This window comes from Diabrotica virgifera, chromosome 2 (assembly GCF_917563875.1).
Source record: "Diabrotica virgifera virgifera chromosome 2, PGI_DIABVI_V3a".
Taxonomy (NCBI): domain Eukaryota; kingdom Metazoa; phylum Arthropoda; class Insecta; order Coleoptera; family Chrysomelidae; genus Diabrotica; species Diabrotica virgifera.
Window position 1 is genome coordinate 18,985,366 of NC_065444.1, and position 20,200 is coordinate 19,005,565.

General features: G+C 34.7%; 1 protein-coding gene across 1 annotated transcript in view; it reads left to right on the forward strand.

The window, feature by feature from the left end:
* The window catches only part of LOC114325794 (protocadherin beta-12-like), a 72,122-nt gene that overhangs the window by 6,304 nt on the left and 45,618 nt on the right, over positions 1-20,200 (forward strand). Inside the window, exon 2 of the mRNA XM_028273921.2 lies at positions 12,915-13,007. Within this exon, the coding sequence (XP_028129722.2) occupies positions 12,929-13,007 (79 nt within the window). The 5' untranslated portion in view covers positions 12,915-12,928. The remainder of the gene's footprint in view (positions 1-12,914; positions 13,008-20,200) is intronic.

Genomic DNA, 20,200 nt, shown 5'->3' on the forward strand with positions numbered 1-20,200 from the left:
TGGTTTGTTGTAATGTGCGTTTCCGATCCAGCTATGTACTTTTATTGTGAAAAAATGTCCCATTCAAACACTATCAACCAGTTTTGCAATGTCGACTTCGATTACAATCAAAATTTTTACTATGAATCCGTTCTACATGTTTACAGAGAGGGACTAAAATTATGTAGGACGTATTATTTTGCTTCATTATATCTTGTTATCTACATTGACATTGTAGATTTAATATTCGCTACAAGTTTCGAAGAATTACAGACCATGATGATGCAACTATTTCAATCTTGGGAAAAAGTAGGTCTTAAGATGAACTTGGAAAAAACAATAATAATATCGAATACACCGAACATTAGAAAAATAACGTTGAACGGCATAAATTTAGAAACAGTAAGCGAATACATCTACCTGGGACAGATAATTAAAGTTAACAACGAAAATCATACTGCCGAAATTACAAGAAGAATAAGGTTAGCGTGGGCAGGATTTGAAAAACTGAGTTGGATCTTGAACAACACTAAAATAGAACAATATTTGAAAACCAGAGTTTACGATCAGTGCATCCTCCCTATACTTACGTATGATTCATAGACGTGGACACTCACCAAGGCCAATATGGATAAAATAGTAAAAGCACAAAGAGCTATGGGAAGATCAATGCTCGGGATGAGACTTATAAACAAAAAAATAAACAAATGCATTAGAAACAACACCAAAGTAAAAGACTCAGGGAAACATGCTGCCAAATTAAAATGGAGCTTCGCAGGACACACTGCCCGACTGAAGTATAAAAGATCAAATCACGAAATGCAACAATGGAGACCATGGTTAGGAAGGAGTAGAAGAGGAAAGCCACAAATGAGATGAGTTGATGACTTTAAGAAGATTGGATGACACAACTGGAAGCAAGTAACGCAAAATAGAAAACACTGGATTGAATTGGGGGAGGCCTATGTCCAAAGTTGGATTACTTAAGGCTGAAGAAGATCTTGTTGTCTAAACCAATTAACGCCTAAATCATTTTTTGTCAAATTTGAAGATTCTACTTATATGTAATTATCATTAATCTTGTTCTAAATAAATAAATATTATTTCTTTCTTTCTCATCTTCTTTTTCCCCTATCAGGATGTTGGATTTGGGCTAGCTATTATAATTTCCATTCACCCATCTCTCCCACTTTTTTTATTTCCTGCGATTATTTTCAATTCCTCGAGTTATTTTTGTTAAACTTTTCCCTCCTCTACTACTTGCTGTATCCATTTTCTCTTGCTCTGCCTCTTTTTATTTTTACAATGTTCTTTGTTTCGTGGACTTTTCTTGTAATTCTGTTGGATTGTATCCTTATCAGACACCCATACCAGTTTATTTGTCTCTTTGCTATTTTATTCATTATTAGTTCTTGGTTGGACTTTCTCCTAATAGTCTCGTTGCTCAATCTACTCCATTTTGTCTTTCCAACTATCCTTCTTAGGTGTTTTGTCTCCATTGCATTTATCCTGATCTTGTTTTTCCAGAATTTTTTTCAGAACCGTCCAGATTTCACTTACTTAGAGCACAGTCGGTATCACTATTGTGTTATATAATTGTATCCTTGTCTCTCGTGTAGGTTCTCTTTTTCCCAGTATTGGGGCTAACGCATAGTATAACTTGTTTGATTTCTTTGCTCTATTTGTTATTTCCCAGTCTATTTTTCCAGTGTTAGTAATTCTACTTCCCAGGTATTCTTAAGTTGTAACTATTTCCAATTCTGATTTTTTACATTTTATCTTTATTTCATTATCTTCCTCTTATCTTTTTTGCCGCTGATTATTATTACCTTACTTTTCTCCTCGTTTATTTCTGTTTTAAGTTCCTCTATTTATTCTACACACATACCCATTAGTTTCTACATTTTATTCCCTGAATCTGCTATTAAGTAGTATATCGTCCGCATACATCAAGGACCCTATTGTTACCGGTTGTAAGCTATAGTAACCTATTATTGTCTGTAGTTGGTTGGTTCTTACTCTAGTATTTATTATCAATTCGTTCATTATTATTATGAATAACAAAGGGCACAGATTATCTACTTGTTTAATACCTCTCTTCTAATTAATTTTTTCCTATCTCTTCTCTGTTATTTGTTTTCTTCCTTTTACCTGTTTGTAAGTACTTTCTATAAATTTTATCAATATATTTGGTACATTTATTTTCATTAAGCATTTCCCTATAATTTGTCTTTCTATCGTGTCAAATGCTGCTCGTAGGTCTATGAATGCTAATACTAGCTTCCCCCTTGTGTCTATGTTTCTTTCCATTAGGTTTCTAATGATATATAAGCTATCATTTGTCTGCAGTCCTGGTCTAAATGCCGCTTATTCTTCTCCCAATTCCATTTCTACCTTTTATCTTAGTCTCTTCCCTATTTCTTCGTGTATATTTTTAAGCATACCGATGACATATGACATATATAACTCTATAGTTATCGCAGTTTAAATGTTCTCCTTTTTTGTATATTGACACGATGATGTTCATCCGCCAAAGTTTTGGGATTGTTTGTTTTTCCTACGCCTCTTTATATAATATTTTCCATAGCCAATTTATTCCATTTTCTTCCATGTATTTTACCATTTCCAATTCAATTTCCGAGGTATTTTAAGAATGAGAGGCATTTTTCGAAGCTTATAAAAGCCACATCTTCCTTCCAACACCTTAGAATTGTTGGTTCCAACACCACTTTAGAGGACTAGTGCCTTCGAATTCCAATAATCGTTATATTCTTAGGGTAACAGATGAGTATTCCAGATTCTCATTCGTTTTCCAATGTAGTGTCATTAGGGCCAAAATTTTAATCAAGAATTTAAATAATTTTAAATAAATAACAGCATCCATCCATTCGTATAGAGTATAGAGTATAGAGTAGCGTATAGAGTATAGAGGGACTCAATTTCTACTAGCTGAAGTCAAAGAGTTTCTTAACTCCAGAAGAACCGCGACAAGTAGAACTTCTGCTTATAATCCTTCAGGAAATGGTTAAGTCTTCTTCTTCTTTAAGTTCCATCTTCTATCGAAGGTTGGAAATCATCATGGCAATGCGGACCCTGTTGACTGCCGCTCTAAATATCTCTGCACTACTGCATTCGAACCATTCCCGTAAGTTCTTAAGCCAGGATGTTCTTCGTCTTCCCACATTTCGCTTTCCTAGGATTTTGCCTTGCATAATAAGTTGTAATAATGAGTATTTTTGCCCTCTCATCACATGTCCCAAGTACTCAAGTTTTCGTCTTTTGATAGTTAGTATTATTTCCGGTTGATTTCCTATCCTTCTAGTTACTTCCACGTTCGACATTCTTTGAATCCATGATATTCGTAGGATTCTTCTGTAACACCAAAATTCAATGGCGGCCAACTTATTCAAATGGACTTGTTTCAACGTCCACGCTTCCAAGCCATAAAGAAGAGTACAGAATGGTTAAGTACAGAAGTTTAATTCTACAGTCTGGAAAGCTATTCAACTATTTGTTCAAGATATTAAATTTTTTTAGTTTTTGAATCATCATCATCATAAGTGGCGTCACAGCTCTTTATGAGGCAAAGCCTTCTTCAGAACAATCCTCCATTCGCCCCTGTATCTGGCAACTCTTCTCCATGCTCCAATCCCAATAGATTTTAAATCATTTTCTAGGTTGTCTTGGTACCTAAGTCTCGGCCTTCCTCTTGTTCGTTGTCCTACCGGTCCTCTTTGGTAAAAAACTTTTCTGACTATGGCATCTTCCTCTCGTCTGATTACATGCCCTATCCATCTAAGGTGTGCTACTATAATGAATTTTACAACGTCAGGTTCTCCAAAACTTCTCTATACAACTCAAAATTGTAACGCCTTCGCCACAAACCTTGTTCTTTTATCCCTTCATATATTTTTCTTAGGATTTTTTGCTCTAAACGTTTAAGCAGTTCTTGGTCATTCTCTGTAAGTGACCAAGTTTCTGAACCATGTTTTAGCACTGGTCTTATTAGTGTTTTATAGACTTCTTCTTCTTAACGTGCCCTATCAAGTCCCCTTGACGTTGGCGATTAACATGGCGAAACTGTCTCTGTCTCGAGCTATTCTAAATAGGTATTCTGCTTTCTTTATTCCTGTCCACTCCCGGATATTCTTCAACCAATAGGCCTGCTTTCTACCAATTCCTCTGCGTCCTTCGATTTTACCCATCATAATAAGTTGAAGAATATTATACCGGTCTCCCCTTACTACGTGTCCAAAATAGGCCATCTTTCTATATGTGATGTTATCAAGCAGCTCGCGGGTAGCATTTGCTCTCTTAAGGACTGCCACATTTGTCAGCATAGCCGTCCATGGTATTTTCAGAATACGTCAGTGCAGCCACATTTCAAAGGCCTCCAAACGGTTAATGGTGGATATTTTTAATGTCCATGCTTCGACACCATACAAGAGGACTGACCAAATGTAGCATTTAATCATGCGCTTTCGAAGTTGAAGTTGCAAGGTATCATTACAGAAGAATTACCTCATTTTTAAAAATGTCGTGCGGGCTATCTCGATTCTACATTTTATCTCTTTATCTGGATCTAGTTGTTCAGTAATATGGCAACCAAGATATTTGAAACTGGGTACTCTTTGAATTATATGACCATCAACATATAAACGTGAATCTTGATGGGCCAAACGGCTAAATACCATGTATTTTGTTTTTGAACAGTTTATATTTAGGCCAAACTCTCTTCCCACTGTGTCAATGGCATTTAAAAGGTGTTGTAATCCATTCATATCATCACTTCAAATAACTGTATCGTCTGCATATCTGATTGTATTTATCAGAATTCCATTAACCTTCACACCCCATTCCAAATTATGCAGCGCTTCCTTAAATATTCTATCTGAATACAAATTGAACAACAGTGGGGACAGTATACAACCCTGTCTGACACCTCTTTGCATTTTGCATATTTCTGTTGATTTTCCATTTATGCAAGCTGTCGCTGTTTGACGCCAGTATAATCTTTCTATGATTCGCACATCTTGACTATCAACTCCTTTATCCTTTAATATTTTAATTAATTTGTGATGTTGTACTCGATCAAAGGCGTTCTCATAGTCAATAAATACAGCAAAGACGTCTTTCCTTTGATCTCGGCATTTCTGCAATAACACATTTAGTGCAAAGAGTGCGTCCCGGGTTCCCAGTCCATTTCTGAAGCCAAATTGTGTTTCATCCTGGTCTTCTTCACATTTATCTCTGATTCTACTGTGGATGATACGTAGAAAGATTTTCAAGGTGTGGCTCATAAGGCTTATCATTCTATAGTCGTTACAGTTTTTCGGACGTTGTTTTTTTGGTAGGGTTATGAATTCGGACTTTAACCAATCTTCAGGGATATCACCAGTCGAATAAACATCATTGAAAAGCTTGACTAGTATTCCAATGTTTTCCTCATTTATGAGCTTTAACATTTCTGTAGGTATGTTGTCGCGACCAACGGCTTTCTTGTTTTTTGCCAATTTTATAGCAGTTGTATTTCTGATTTTAGTATTTCTGGTCCTTCATCTTCATCTAAAGTGTCCAGTTCTTCGGGTCTATCATCATTATACAATTCATTTATATAATTATACCAGGTAGTTCGAATTTCGTGTTCGTCTATTATCATTTTTCCCGACGAATCGGTTATAGTATGTGGAGTTTTCTTATAATAAAGACCAGCTACTTCTCTAACTTTTCTAAACATATTAAACGTATCATGTTTTTCATTCAACTTTTCTAATTCCTTGCATTTATCCTCCATCCATTTTTCTTTAGCTACCTTTATTTTTTGTTTAATTAGTTTCTGTTTTTCTTTGTATTCTGTTTTGTTATCTTTCAGTTTTCTTCTCTGCTCCATCAATTCCAGGAATTCATCAGTCATCCATTGTTGTTTTTTGTGCCTCTGCATCGTTGTTGTATATTTTTCCATTACTTTCCAGGTAAGATCTTTAAACGTGTTCCATATTTCTGTATTGTTTTCATTTGTTGAATTCTTTAGCTGATTATTCAGGTCATTTTCTATTAGCGTTTTGTTGGATGCTGATATATGTAATTTTGGTGTTTTGGGGCTTTCTTCGACTTTTTTGAGCTTCACTTGGATGTCAGCTATTAGAGGCAATGGAGGATGTCAGTATTAGAGCTACTAGAGTTTTATAGACAGTCAATTTAATTTTTATGGGTAGTTTTGATGCCATCAGTCTTCTTAAACCATAGTAATACTTAGTTTTGAATAGTCTAGATTGGTATCAATATATAAAAATCTCTTAATAAATATTTCTTATATAGTCCTGCCCTGTCAGCAACAAAATTTATTACAAAATTGTTGAAAATCTACGGAAGTTCTTACCACGCTGACTTAATACTATGGTTTCTTTGGCAACTAGAGCACATTATTCTCTAACAATTTACTTCTTTCCTAGCGATACGGCCAGTTGTTTCTGCCCTGTTCTTCCAAAGCGTTCTAGAAAAATGTACCGTTCAATCTTTAAATAAGCAGTGTATTAACTATAATCATTAGCAATGGAACTTGCTAATTGGTATTGAGAGAGGTGATTATTTAACGTGTGTTACTGTTATATTGTTATAATGGCCGTATAGGTACAAGAGAAAATTACACATTAACAAGATTAAATAATATCCTAAACAAGTTGTTACCATATAATGCAATGTAACTTTTGTTACGAAAAATTTAATGAAGATGTCCCCACAATAATATATTTGATAAACTTGGAAGTTATTAGATAGAAGGAGAAGGTGCAATTAATCGTACGATATTTTTCTTCTTCTAACGGCGCTACAACTCTTTGTTTTTCCTGCTTAACACTGTTTTTCCATTCTGCCCTGTCGGATACTTTCCTTCTCCACTGACTGATGTTCATGGTTTTAAGATCTTCCTACGTCGTCTATCCATCTATTACGGGACTTTCCTGTTGTTCTATTTCCTTGGGGCATAAATATATGGATTTCTTTTACAGCTCGATTATCTGGCATTCTTTCTAAGTGATCAAGCCAGTTTAGTCTTTGCCACTTAACATATCTAACAATATCTGCGCTCTGCATTAGTTCATCCAGCTCGTAGCTAATTGTTATTCTCCACGAACCATCGCTGAAATGGGTTGGTCCAAATATCTGTCTTGGTATTTTGCGCTCCAATATTCTCAGTTGATTTTCATCAGTGGTTGAGAAGGTCCACGTTTCACGTCCATATATTATGACCACTGGTCTAATTAATATTTTGTAGATTCTAAGCTTAGACTCACGATTCAGTAACTTACTTTTCATTAAGTCTTTGTATGCAATATGCTTGTATATCTTGGTTTAAATTAATTATTGTAAGATACTAATAACAAAGTTAACAAAATTAAACAGGAAGCTGGATTTATAAACATAGTAACATCAAAAGAAAAATACAGAAAACCTTATGTAAGATGAGAAGCGGCACCTAAAGAGACAGAAGTGAAATAGGACTTAAATATCATCTTCTGGCTTTAATACCCCTAAGTTGTTCTCAACTTCATCCTATCACCTAATTCTCATTTGGCTTCTGTTTCTTCTTCCTCCAGGTGTTTCTGTAATTAGCTTTTTAGCGATCGTGTTTTCTGGCATTCGTATTATGTGCCCAGTCCATCTGAGTCGCTTTGTTTTAAAGAACGTTAAACTTGATGTTATTATTTTGCGGCACTGCCCTTGTACTCTGGGCTAATTAGCAAAATACAAAGAAAAGTTATTTACCAGCAATTTTATTGCTAAAATCGAATCTTAATATTGTATGTATTAATAATATAGGTATGCAAAGTCCGCAGATAGTGTGCTACTTTTTTTATAAACAAAATGGCGCCCGAAAATCGTGTTTTTTTCAATTTTTGCTCTATAACTCCAAAGATTTTAACTCTACACCAAAAACACCCAAATAAAAATTCACCGCAATTAAATTCTGCATAGAGACGTGTTTTTCCCGATACACTTCAAAGAAAACTTTCCCCGGAAAAAGCGGGTTTTTCCAACAAAATCTTTAATTTTCAACTAAAATTTTAGATAAGTAATTGTTAATAAATAATTAAATAACTTGGTAATGCAAAAGCCCTTTTCGTATAGATTATAATTCCAGAAGCCGATGGAAATTGAATGAACAGTTTAGCAACAATTGAATTGTTAATTAAAAATTTACGGTCGCTATAATAACTACAATAATTATGGTACATAAGAATAACTATGATTTTTTCATAAAACGACACTATACCTATCTAATCTACTTTACAGAATTGAAATTGGAGTATTTAAGCGGCCTCAGGAATATTTTAAAATTATAAACAATTTTTTGGCTTATTAACAAATATAATATCTCGGGAAATATTAAACTAAATTAAATTATGAAGACGGTATTCGAAAAAGAGCGGCAGAACGCTTCTTTTAAAAGAAAAAACGTTCAATTATGATGAGTGGTTCCTGAGATACAACCGGTCAAAGTTGACCGGAATTTAAGGCAAAGATATAAACAATAGCATCATAATTTTCAAACCATCACCTTTTTATTTTTGTTCTCTTTCTCCCCACCAATTTTCATGTCTTTAAAATGCTCATAACATATATTATTATAATAAAAACTATCGATAATACGTGTGAAAATTGCCAAAAATGGCAAAATTCCAATCAAAAATTAGGTTGGAGAAAATGTAACCCTCAAAGTTCAAAATCGGTATACGTTAAAAAAATGCATTTTCTCGGCTTCCCATGGAGCAATTTCCTTCATTCTTTTTTTATTCCCTAATAACTCGAGTAGATCCATCGAACTAACGTATTATTAAATGTCAAACTTGCTTTTGTTTTGTTATAATAGAAAAATTTATTTATAAGAACAGAAAACTACATATTCTTTCCAGTTGTAGGCTTTTTTTAGATAAACTTACTACAAGTGTACCTTTTAAAGTTAAAAACATAAATATTCTCATTTGAAAGCTGTATAATTATTTAAACAATTTTTATTTAAACAAATTAAAATTTTGTGTTATAATAAATAAATTTATTTATTATAACAAAAAAAAGCAAGTTTGACATTTAATAATGCGTTAGTTCGATGGCTCTACTCGAGTTACTCGAGAATGAAGGAAATTGCTCCACGGAAAGCCGAGAAAATGCATTTTTTTAACGTATACCGATTTTGAACTTTTGGGTTACATTTTCTCCAACCTAATTTTTGATTGGAATTTTGCTATTTTTGGCAATTTTCACACGTATTATCGATAGTTTTTATTATAATAATATATGTTATAAGTACTTTAAGGATATGAAAATTGGTGTGGAGAAAGAGGACCAAAATAAAAAGGTGATGGTTTAAAAATTATGATCCTATTGTTTATATCTTTGCCGTAAATTCCGGTCAACTTTGACCGGTTGTATCTCAGGAACTACTCATCATAATTAAACGTTTTTTCTTTTAAAAGAAGCGCCCTGCCGCTCTTTTTCGAATACCGTTTTTACAATTTAATTTAGTTTAATATTTCCCGAGATATTCTATTTGTTTATAAGCCAAAAAATTCTCTATAATTTTAAAATATTCCCGAGGCCGCTTAAACAGTCCAATTTCAATTCTGTAAGGTACATTAGATAGGTATGATGTCTTTTTATGAAAAAATCATAGTTATTCTTATGCATCATAATTATTGTCGTAATTATAGCCACCGTAAATTTTTAATTGACAATTCAATTGTTGCTAAACTGTTCATTCAATTTCCATCGGCTTCTGGAATTATAATCTATATGAAAGGGGCTTTTACATTACCAAGTTATTTAATTATTGATTAACAATTACTTATCTAAAAGTTTAGTTGAAAATTAAAGATTTTGTTGGAAAACCCCGCTTTTTCCGGGGAAAGTTTTCGTCAAAGTAAATCTGAAAAAACACGTCTCTATGCAGAATTTAATTGCGGTGAATTTTTATTTGAATGTTTTTGGTGTAAAGTTAAAATCTTTGGAGTTATAGAGAAAAAATTGAAAAAAACACGATTTTCGGGCGCCATTTTGTTTATAAAAAAAGTAGCACACTATCTGCGGACTTTGCATACCTATGTTATTAATACATACAATAATAAGATTCGATTCCAGAAATAAAATTGCTGGTAAACAACTTTTCCCAAAAATGGCCTATTCTCCGATAATCAGCCCAGACTATTGGTAGTTATAGCACCAAACGTAACCCGTCAAAATAGCCCGGTCAAAACAGCCCCGTCAAAATAGCCCCGGTCAAAACAGCCCCGGCTAAAATAGCCCCGGCTAAAACAGCCTCTTATAAACAATTACATAATTATTTATACAAGGTGTCCAAACACTTTTTTTTAATTTAAATTATTTGACAAAAAGGAAGAATGTATTTAATTTATTTAATTTAAAATGCATTTTACTGTTGCCCGAAAACAGAAAAAAATGTTTATATCATAAATAAACATTGATTTTCGATTAACTTAAATGTTCAAACTTCCAAGAGGCAGGGAAGACAGGACTCGAGTTCTCTGAAAAGACCATTTTTATTTAATGTGGTTAAGATAAACATCTGAATAGAGGATAATTACCATTTCCGAAAAAATTTATTTTTAAGGAATTATTTCATGGTGAACTCTGAACGGAGCTTTTTTGTCGGGGCTATTTTGTCGGGGCTATTTTATCGGCGGGCTATTATTCCGTGGCTATTTTGTCTGCAGGCTATTTTGTCGGAGCTATATTGTGTGCGGGATATTATGTCGGGGCTATTTTGTCGGAGCTTTTTTGACGGGGCTATTTTGACGGGAGTGACGTCAATGAAAATTGGGACCATTCTATAGAAATCAAATGTAGGATAGAGAAAGCAAGATCTGCATTTCAAAAAATGGCAAAGTTGTTCAAATGTCATGATTTGTCGATACCCATAAAAGTCAGATTACTACGATGTTATATATTTCCTATACTGTTGTACGGAGTTGAGTCGTGGACTCTCACAGACGCCACCTGCAAGAAAATTGAGGCTTTTGAGATGTGGCTTTACCGTCGAATCCTGAAGATATCTTATACCGACCACATTACTAATGAGGGTGTTTTGCTGAGAATGAAAAAAGAAAAAGAGCTGTTAATCAAAATAAAAACAGCCAAAATCGAATACCTCGGTCACATCATGAGGAACAGTGAGAGATATGGACTGCTGCAACTGGTCTTGCAGGGAAAAGTAGAGGGAAAGCGAGGACCAGGAAGGCGAAGGATTTCCTGGCTGAAAAATCTACGAACGTGGTTTAACACAACAACTACAAATCTTTTCAGAGCAGCAGTGTGCAAAGTGCAGATTGCCATGATGGTCGCCAACATCCGAAACGGATAGGCACTGCAAGAAGAAGATTTTGACGGGGTATCAGCGCCGGCCGGTGCCAAATATTTTGCGAGGGAAAATACAACTTCTTCTTAAAGTTCCCTCTCCTATCGGAGGTTGCATATCATAATGGCTATGGTCACTTTGTTGGCTTCTGCTGTGAATAGTTATAATGAACTACAGTTAAACCCTTCTCTAAGGTTCCTCAGCCAGGAGATGCGTCTTCTTCCTATGCTTCTTCTTCCTTGGATCCTTCCTTGCATAATAATTCTCAGCAACTATATTTTTCTCCTCTGGTAATGTGACCCAAATATTCCAGTTTTCTAGTTTTTATACTCCTTATTTAAACGTCGTAGCACTTCAACATTGGTAATCCTTTGAACCCACTGAATTTTCAATATTCTTCTGTAACACCACATTTCGAACGCTTCTATTCTTCTTATGTGTTGTCTCTTCAATGTCCAAGCTTCCATTCCGTATAGCAATATAGAAAATATGTAGCATCTTAGAGCCCTCAATCTGAGAGGCAACTGAAGGTCTTTGTTTGTAAGCAGTGTCTTTATGGCGGACAAAACGTATATAGACGTCCAATTTCCATTGATGTACTGTGACACAACGTCTATAGACGTTGCATTTTGCCATATACATTGCAAAATACATATATAGTGTCACAACACCTGCTTATACATTTGACGCACTTTCCGTCAATGTGTTAATAGATTCTAGAAGTTTGACTGGTTTAAAATGATTAATTTTTAAAAACTGGAGTTAAAAGGGAATAACGAATTTTTGAAGTTTGGTAAGTAATGCCATTTTCTTCAGAATAGAAAAATTTGCATGAGAGATACAAAAAAATGTTTAAATATGAAATTGTAGGTTAGGGACCGTTCAAGTATAACGTAACGCAGGTTGGGGGGAGGGGGGTCAAAAATCTTCAAAAATCGCGTTAATTCCCAAGACCTTGGTTTGAAAAAATTTTGTCTGCGGAAAAAATTTAGTGAATCGTAAATAAGTACTATATCGAAAAACATTGATTTTTTCGATATAAAACTAACACTTTCGATAGCGAATAAATCGAAAACTGTTAATTTTATCAAAAAAATGTATAGAACATTTTTTGCTTAGAATGAATGTTTTTACCAACTTTTGTGGTCAAAATATAATAAAAAATGTTCACCCCCATGGTAAAAGCGCCTTTCGGCATCATATAGATTTTGATTCTTGGACTATCCACTACTTATTCTCAAATTTTCAAGGAAATCGATCCATTCTGTAAAAATTGCGAGGTGAAAAGCTTTAGTTCCTGGACTAAAATTATGTAGAAGAGACCTAAAATAGTCATTGGCTACTTCGCTGCTATGTATTCTTGGTCTTACTTTACGGTGTTAAGTCTTGGACTGTGAATAAAAGTTATCTAAAACTAAAATTTTCTAAAAGTTATCTAAAATGTTTTAGGATTATAAAGAATTTTAGGATTATAAATGCATGTAAAAAATATTATTTTTTATTATTCTGAATTTGTTTATCTTTATGCTTCAAATAATTTAATGTTTATAATCATATTTTGTTTCAGATGTTCTTTATACCATGGCCAAACCTGATTTCGAATGGAATAACAGATATATACTATGGATTTTGGCAATACTTTTTCACAAATCTATAACAGGTTGGTGGTTAATATAAAAAGTAATACTTTAGTTTATTATTAGAAAAAAATAACATTAACGCAAAACACTAACTTCTTCTTATAGTGCCTATCCGTTTCGGATGTTGGCAACCATCATGGCATTCTGTATTTTACACACTGCTGTTCTGAATTGATTTGTGGTTTTTGTGTTAAAACACGTAAAGTCCGTCCGCTATAACTTTTCCCATGCGGTACGATTCATTTTCAATCAAATTAAGTCAAAACAGAAAGCGAAACGTACGCCGATGTGTGTAGTATATAGTATACAGTATACAAAATGTATATACACATCGACGTTCGTTTCAATTTATGTTTTGACTTAATTTGATTGAAAATGAATCGTACCGCATGGGAAAAGTTATAGCGGACGGACTATAGGTATGTAGATTTTTCAGCCACGAAATCCTTCGCCTTCCTGGTCCTTGTTTTTCCTTCTACTTTTCCCTGTAATATTAGTTGCAGCTATCCATATCTCTCTATTTGATTTTGGCTGTTTTTATTGTGGTTAACAGATCTTTTTCTTTTTGTATTCTTAATACACTGATTAGTAACATGGTCGGTATAAGATATCTTCAGTATTCGACGATAACCACATTTCTAAGGCCTGAATCTTGAAGGTGGCGTCTGTGAGAGTCCACGACTCAACTACCTACAATAGTATAGGAAAGATATAACATCGTAGTAACATTCTCCGTTAATTCGAATTCCAGCTTCTACATCATCCACTGCTTCTTGAAAGATTTCCTCAGAGTATGTATCTATTGAACAGCAGTGGTGATAGTATACATCCCTGACGGACCCCGCGTTTGATATTGATATCGTCGGATTCTCCTGCCTCTGTCCGGATAGAAGATGTTTGATTCCAGTACAGATTGCTAATAATTCTTAGATCACAGATATTTATTCCAATATTGGTTAATATCTGCATCAGTTTTTCGTGCTTTACTGTATCGAACGCTTTATGGTAATCATTGAAGCCTGCATAAATATCGCAATGTACGTCTCTACATCGTTGAAATAGCACTTGTACACTAAAGAGGGTCTCTCTCGTACCCACTGCATTCCGAAAACCAAAATTTGTACGGTTAATTTTTTCTTCGCACAGTTTCTAATATCCTCTGATCTATAATTTTTAGAAATAATTTTAAAATATGGGTCATTAAGCTGATGATCCGGAAATCACTGCAGGATACGGATTTTGTTGTCTTTGGTAAATCAATAAACGTCAACTTCAGCCATGTTCTTGGTATTACTCCGCTTAAATGTCAACTAACATAATATTTTAGCTAAATAAAATGTATCTTTATTATGCATTGTTTTAGTATTTTAAGCCTCAAAAAATGTAACGACTTTTTAAATTCACGTACAAAACACGTAATAGACTTAGATCGTTAACTTAAATCACCCTTTAAATCTTTAAAATAAGCGACAGGTGAAAGGATTTGCTTAGGCAAGCGGAAGGAGTGTTCTTAGTAGCGTAGTTCCTCTTAAAGTTCTCTTGGTTTAGACTTGGACTAACGATTTTAAACTAGCATGAATTTTCGATGGGTCATATACGAGTTAATTATTTTGCTTCTTCGAGTAATAATATATGCAGGAAGGCGGCTAATTATCGTATGTGTACGCTGGCTTATGAATGTAATCAAATAATGGGATCAAAGCAGAAATGTAGTAGATAATCGTCAAATTTGGAAATGTTTTACAACAGAAAAATATAAAGAATTAGTTGAAAAGAATTAGTTGTTACACAGTAAACAAAAAAATTGAGAAATATTATTATATTTGAAACCTTGTTAAATTGAAACCAATCTTTGGCCTAGAAAAACTTTATTGAAAAATATATCTAACAAATAGTTAGCGCTAAGATGACGGCATAATATCCCATTGTTTTAGCAACTGATGTATATCCTGCTTAGCTTAAAAGATTCTTGTTGCTGTTGCTCGAAGAATTCTTTTACGTCATTCTGTACTTTTTCGTCCGACTGAAAAGGATTATAGGTCTGGATCCCGCGTATGAAAAAAAAGTTGATTAATAGCAAGCTGAAAATGTGTTAATAGCTTAAGGGTGTCTAGTCGGACAGTTTTAATTGTGGAACAGGTTAAAAATTTGGAACGGTCAGACCACGAAAACGGCACATTTATTTTGTCCGACAGAACAGACTTAAACTCTCCGAACAGAGATTAAACTCTCATGCAAAAATCAGACTGCTATTTATCACCAAATGGGCGTTTTAATGAGTGGAACATGTAGAATAGGGCAAATGACAGAAATTATGACAGGTGATAAATAGCAGTCTGATTTTTGCATGAGAGTTTAATATCTGTTCGGAGAGTTTAAGTATGTTCTGTCGGACAAAATAAATGTGCCGGTTTCATGGTATGACCGTTCCAAATTTTTAATCTGTTCCACAATTAAAACTGCCCCTGTTCCAGTGTTCCCATATATCAAAATTTATCCGACTAGACACCCTTAAGCTCTTAACAAATTTTCAGCTTGCTATTAATCAACTTTTTTTTCATACGCGGGATCCAGACCTATTACTTTTTAACGCCTTTTTCAGTGGCCCAAAATTGTAAAAATTCTAAGGCGATAATCGGCGACTATAAAGTAGATCCTTCTATATCCTCCATTTCTTTCGTTACATATTTTCTTTCCTCCATTTCTTTCGTTACATATTTTCTTTCACTACTTTGGCAACCTGAGACCGAGCATTGTCCTGCGGAAGAATGACACCACGCGAGAGTGTCCCTGTGCGTTTTCGTCATATGGCTTGATGAAGCTTGTTCAAAATCATTATACAGATTTGGGTTGATGTGCACTCTAGGTACTGTAAACTCTATTATCAAGGGTCCTTCATGGTCGAAAAAAAATGTTAACAAAAATGAAATGACCGCAAGCTGATTATAATAGATGGATTGTTAACTACAAATGTCACTTTTAAGTCTCAATACTTAAACTAGAAGCCATATTTAAATGATAGAAAATGATCAGGATGATGTTTATAAACATAACTAACATTGCAAAAGGTCAGTTGAACGTTTACAATTGTTTCCAAGGCTAACCTGACCAAAGATGCGTTTCAATTAAACAAATGTATATTTACATAATCCTAAGAAGAATGTCAGATCTCAGATCGTAGTCCTAGATCCTTTGATGCATAAGTACATAAAACTTTATGAAGAATATTCAAGGTAAAGATTTAGTTTAAGCTTTAATAAGACAGGACATGAAGTGAAGAAGAATTCAATTATGTATGCAAATGCTATATGCAGAATCCTCTCATATACCTTAAAGTTAACTGTCATACTGTATTGTATGTATAAATGAAGTAAGCAACAAATAATGTATAACCAATACGATTCTTCATAGGATAACACATCAAATAAAACCTCCTGATATCCTCATAAGTATTTTGATATCTTCAATATAATATAATGTTTACTTCTTAAGTAATTGATATCTTCCTTCATAAAAAAGGGATAAATTAGATCTTGAAAATTATAGGCTCATTAGTTTACTAAACTGCATGAGGGAGAAGATAAAAATTGGTGGAGGGGTGCGGCAGGGAGATACTGTGTCACCAAAACTGTTTTGTAACAGTCATGGAGTATGCACTTAAACAATTAGAGTAGGACTCAAAGGGTATTAATATAGATGGAAACAAAGCGAATCATTTCCGATATGCCGATGAAATTATTCTCATAATGATGACCTTGCTATATTGGTCACAAACGACATGTACTTGGACCTTGTGGAAATCGTAAACGAATGCTGCGAGAAAGTGAACAGGTGGATGGAAAATAATGATCTTGAACTTGCAGGTCACAAGATAGAAATGGTCAAACTTAAAGCTCCAAGAAATGGGCCTGACTTGACCTTCCAAATAGGTAGTAGTCATCGACCTGGACAGAGGCCTAAGATACACGAAACACTTATTAAGAGTGGTTAAGAAGGCAAACGAACGGACGGCAGCTATCCAGAGAATAATACCTAACACTGGAGGGCCCAGCAGCAACAAGAGAAGTTTGTACCTCCAAGTGGTGCAGTCGACCCTTCTATATGGAACCCCCGTCTGGATCAACGTACTAAAATACCAGAAGTACAAGGATATCATAACAAGAGCCCAAAGGAAGCCTCTTTTAAAAGTGGTGAGTGCGTACCGAACCACTTCTACGTTGGCCTTACAGGTTCCTATTCACCTGTTAGCCAAAGAGAGACAAATGCTGTATGAAGCCCACGATGGCCACTTACCACAGGTGAGAAGGACCATTCGAGTAAACATGCTATTGGAATGGCAAAGGGAATGGGAGGTACAGACCACGAAGGCTCGCTGGACCAAAACGCTGATCCCCGATGTTGTAGCTTGGTACAACTGTAAATTTAAACGAGTAAATTACTACTTTACTCAGTTCCAGACGGGTCATGGATCTTTTAGGTCTTACACATATGGCATCAAAAAAACCAACGATGACATATGCACCACGTGTCACGAGAGGGACGACGCGGAACATTGCATCTTCCGGTGTAATGTTTTCGTCGTAGAACAACAAAGGTTGCAGAATAGCTTTGGCGCTATCTCGCTCAACAACATCATGCAGATTGCAATGACCAGCAAAGAGAATTTCGAGTGTATAATCGACCATATAACAAACATCATGAAAAGAAAGTCTATAATGGAAAGAGTAGAACAAGCTGGGTGAGGGAGTCTACCTCCTTCATAGCGGTCAACTGTAAAAAAAATAAAAAAAATCTGTATTTCTTTCTTTCTTCTTTATTGTATAAAAATGTATCGAGTTACCTTCTCCTTTTTTTCAATGTTCCCAAGTTTCTCCGCTTGGGAACTAGATCTTTTCCCCGCTATTAGGTAAGTGCTATAGATATAATAAATAGCTCTAAGACTCTAAGGGCACCTTTAATCCGGTCTGCGCGAAGTATCCCCATATGTTTCGTTCGCTAATGAACTCGTCCAGGGATACCTCGGGTCGAAGAGAGGGTGGTTTTAGTTGGTAGGTGACCTGGCAGGGATATCCGAAGGAGCCCTCTGTCACTTAGTTTTTAACATTGTGCCGTCGGCGTATGTCTCTGGTTTGGTTGAAACCAAAAGCACTAGGGACACCTTCCCTAGTCGATTTACGAATCTTTCTACCTCATTCCAAAAAAAAGTGGGACCCAAAGGGTATTAATATAGATGGAAGCAGACCGAATCATTTTCGATATGCCGATGGCATTATTCTCATAATACACGACTTAGAAGAAGCCAGAGATATGCTACAAAAACTACACTAAGTAATACAGAGGGTCGGAGAACAAAAACGATGACAAATTTCAGATCCACTAAACTTATAGAGATCAAGAAGTTGTGGAAAAATATTTGTATTTGGTTCAGGAAATAGGATTAATGCGATATAACCAAACATTTGAGCTGCTCAGAAGAATAAGTTTAGGTTGGGCTGCATTCGGAAAAATGATATATGTGTTTAAAATATGTGTCTCAATCTATTTAAAAAGGAAAACTTTCAACCAGTGCGTTCTACCAGTCCTCTCACAAAAACATCAGCGTTAAAAATTGAAATTAAGAAGGACACAACGTGAAGTTGGAAGACTCCAGTGGAAGAGGGAAGAGTGGACGAGTGGAATACATTATTGAACGTATTACAAGGCAAAATTGGATGGGCGGGACATGTAAGAATGAAAGACGACAGGTGCATAAAAAACTGCTTGAGTGGAGACTACAGGCAAACAAGAGAAGCCAGAGAAGACGTCTAACGCGATGTACTGACTACCTCCAAAGAATTATGACCGATTGGGTAGCAGAGGCGATTAACAGAAAAAGATGGAAATATCTGTAGAAGACTTATTTATGTTCAACAATGGACAAATCAGGACTGATTGATGAATTGGCCTGTCTGTTCACTGGACTTAAACTCGATTGAACTTGTCTAGCATAGACTAGGGAGCAAACTAAGGTTGATAATTCCAGCCATGTAAAAGACTGACGAAATGAGAACTGGTCTAATTGAAATATGGTAAAATCTACCTTAAGCAATGATCCACACCATTAAAAGTATGAAAATGTTGGCAGCTAAGGTCTCGATGTATGCACATACACCTACGTTTTTGAAAAACAAAAATCATTGTAATTTTGATTCATTGATTAATATTTAAATTATTTGGATATTTTTAGATTTTAATTAGGCTGTATGTAGTTGTTATATAAATATAATTTTCCGCAAATCGCCGGAAATTTTGACATTCCTGTCAAAATTTCTTGAAGAAAAAGTCAGGACTTCCTTACTGTAAGGAAATGTCATTTCCTTACTGTAAGGAATAGTATATTGTGCAACAAGTGCAGAAAGGTACTAATTTCTCACGAGTTTGAAAAGTTGCGGTACGAGCGCAAGCGAGTGCCGCAATTCAAACGAGTGAGAAATTACCTTTCTGCACGTGTTTCACACTATACTTTTTCTACAAGCACAGTTTTTCCTAAAAATAAAAATCACAATTTCCAAACGACGATTAATTATAATAGGTACCTATGTGATAAATTTTAAACTGTATTTAATTAATACCTACTAATCAATTTAAATTCCTTATACCTAAATAAATTGCACAGAAATCAGTTAAAAAATTAATGCACTGCCTTAATTTGTTTAAATTTAAACAATTATTACATATTATTAACATTATATTTATGCAGTCACGGATTTACACAAAACCTACTTCATTCGACGTCTCTTGCACAGGTTGCTAAATCCTTATTGGTTATTTGATAATTATAAAATGTTTAATAAGAATAAAATTGTAAAATAAAACAGTTGTAACATCCATAATTTAGTTCCTATGCTATAGTTAAATATAATAATTGTCTTATAGGTTATATATTTGTCTAAAGTTTAACCACGGATGTAAACAGAATATAACGTTACTCAGAATGCGGTAGTCCACGGATGTAAACAGAATATATCGTTACTCAGAATGAGGTAGTCAACTGTGCAGAAAAGAACTTTGCGGCACAGAAACGTCACTTTGCGGCACAGAAACGTCACTTTTCTGCACACTAATGTCAAATATCTTATACTGTGAGAAAATATCAAGTTTGCTAACATAAAACCGTGCAGAAAAGTGCACTTTGAATAGTGGTTGTAGAAAAATGATATTTCCGTACAGTTGT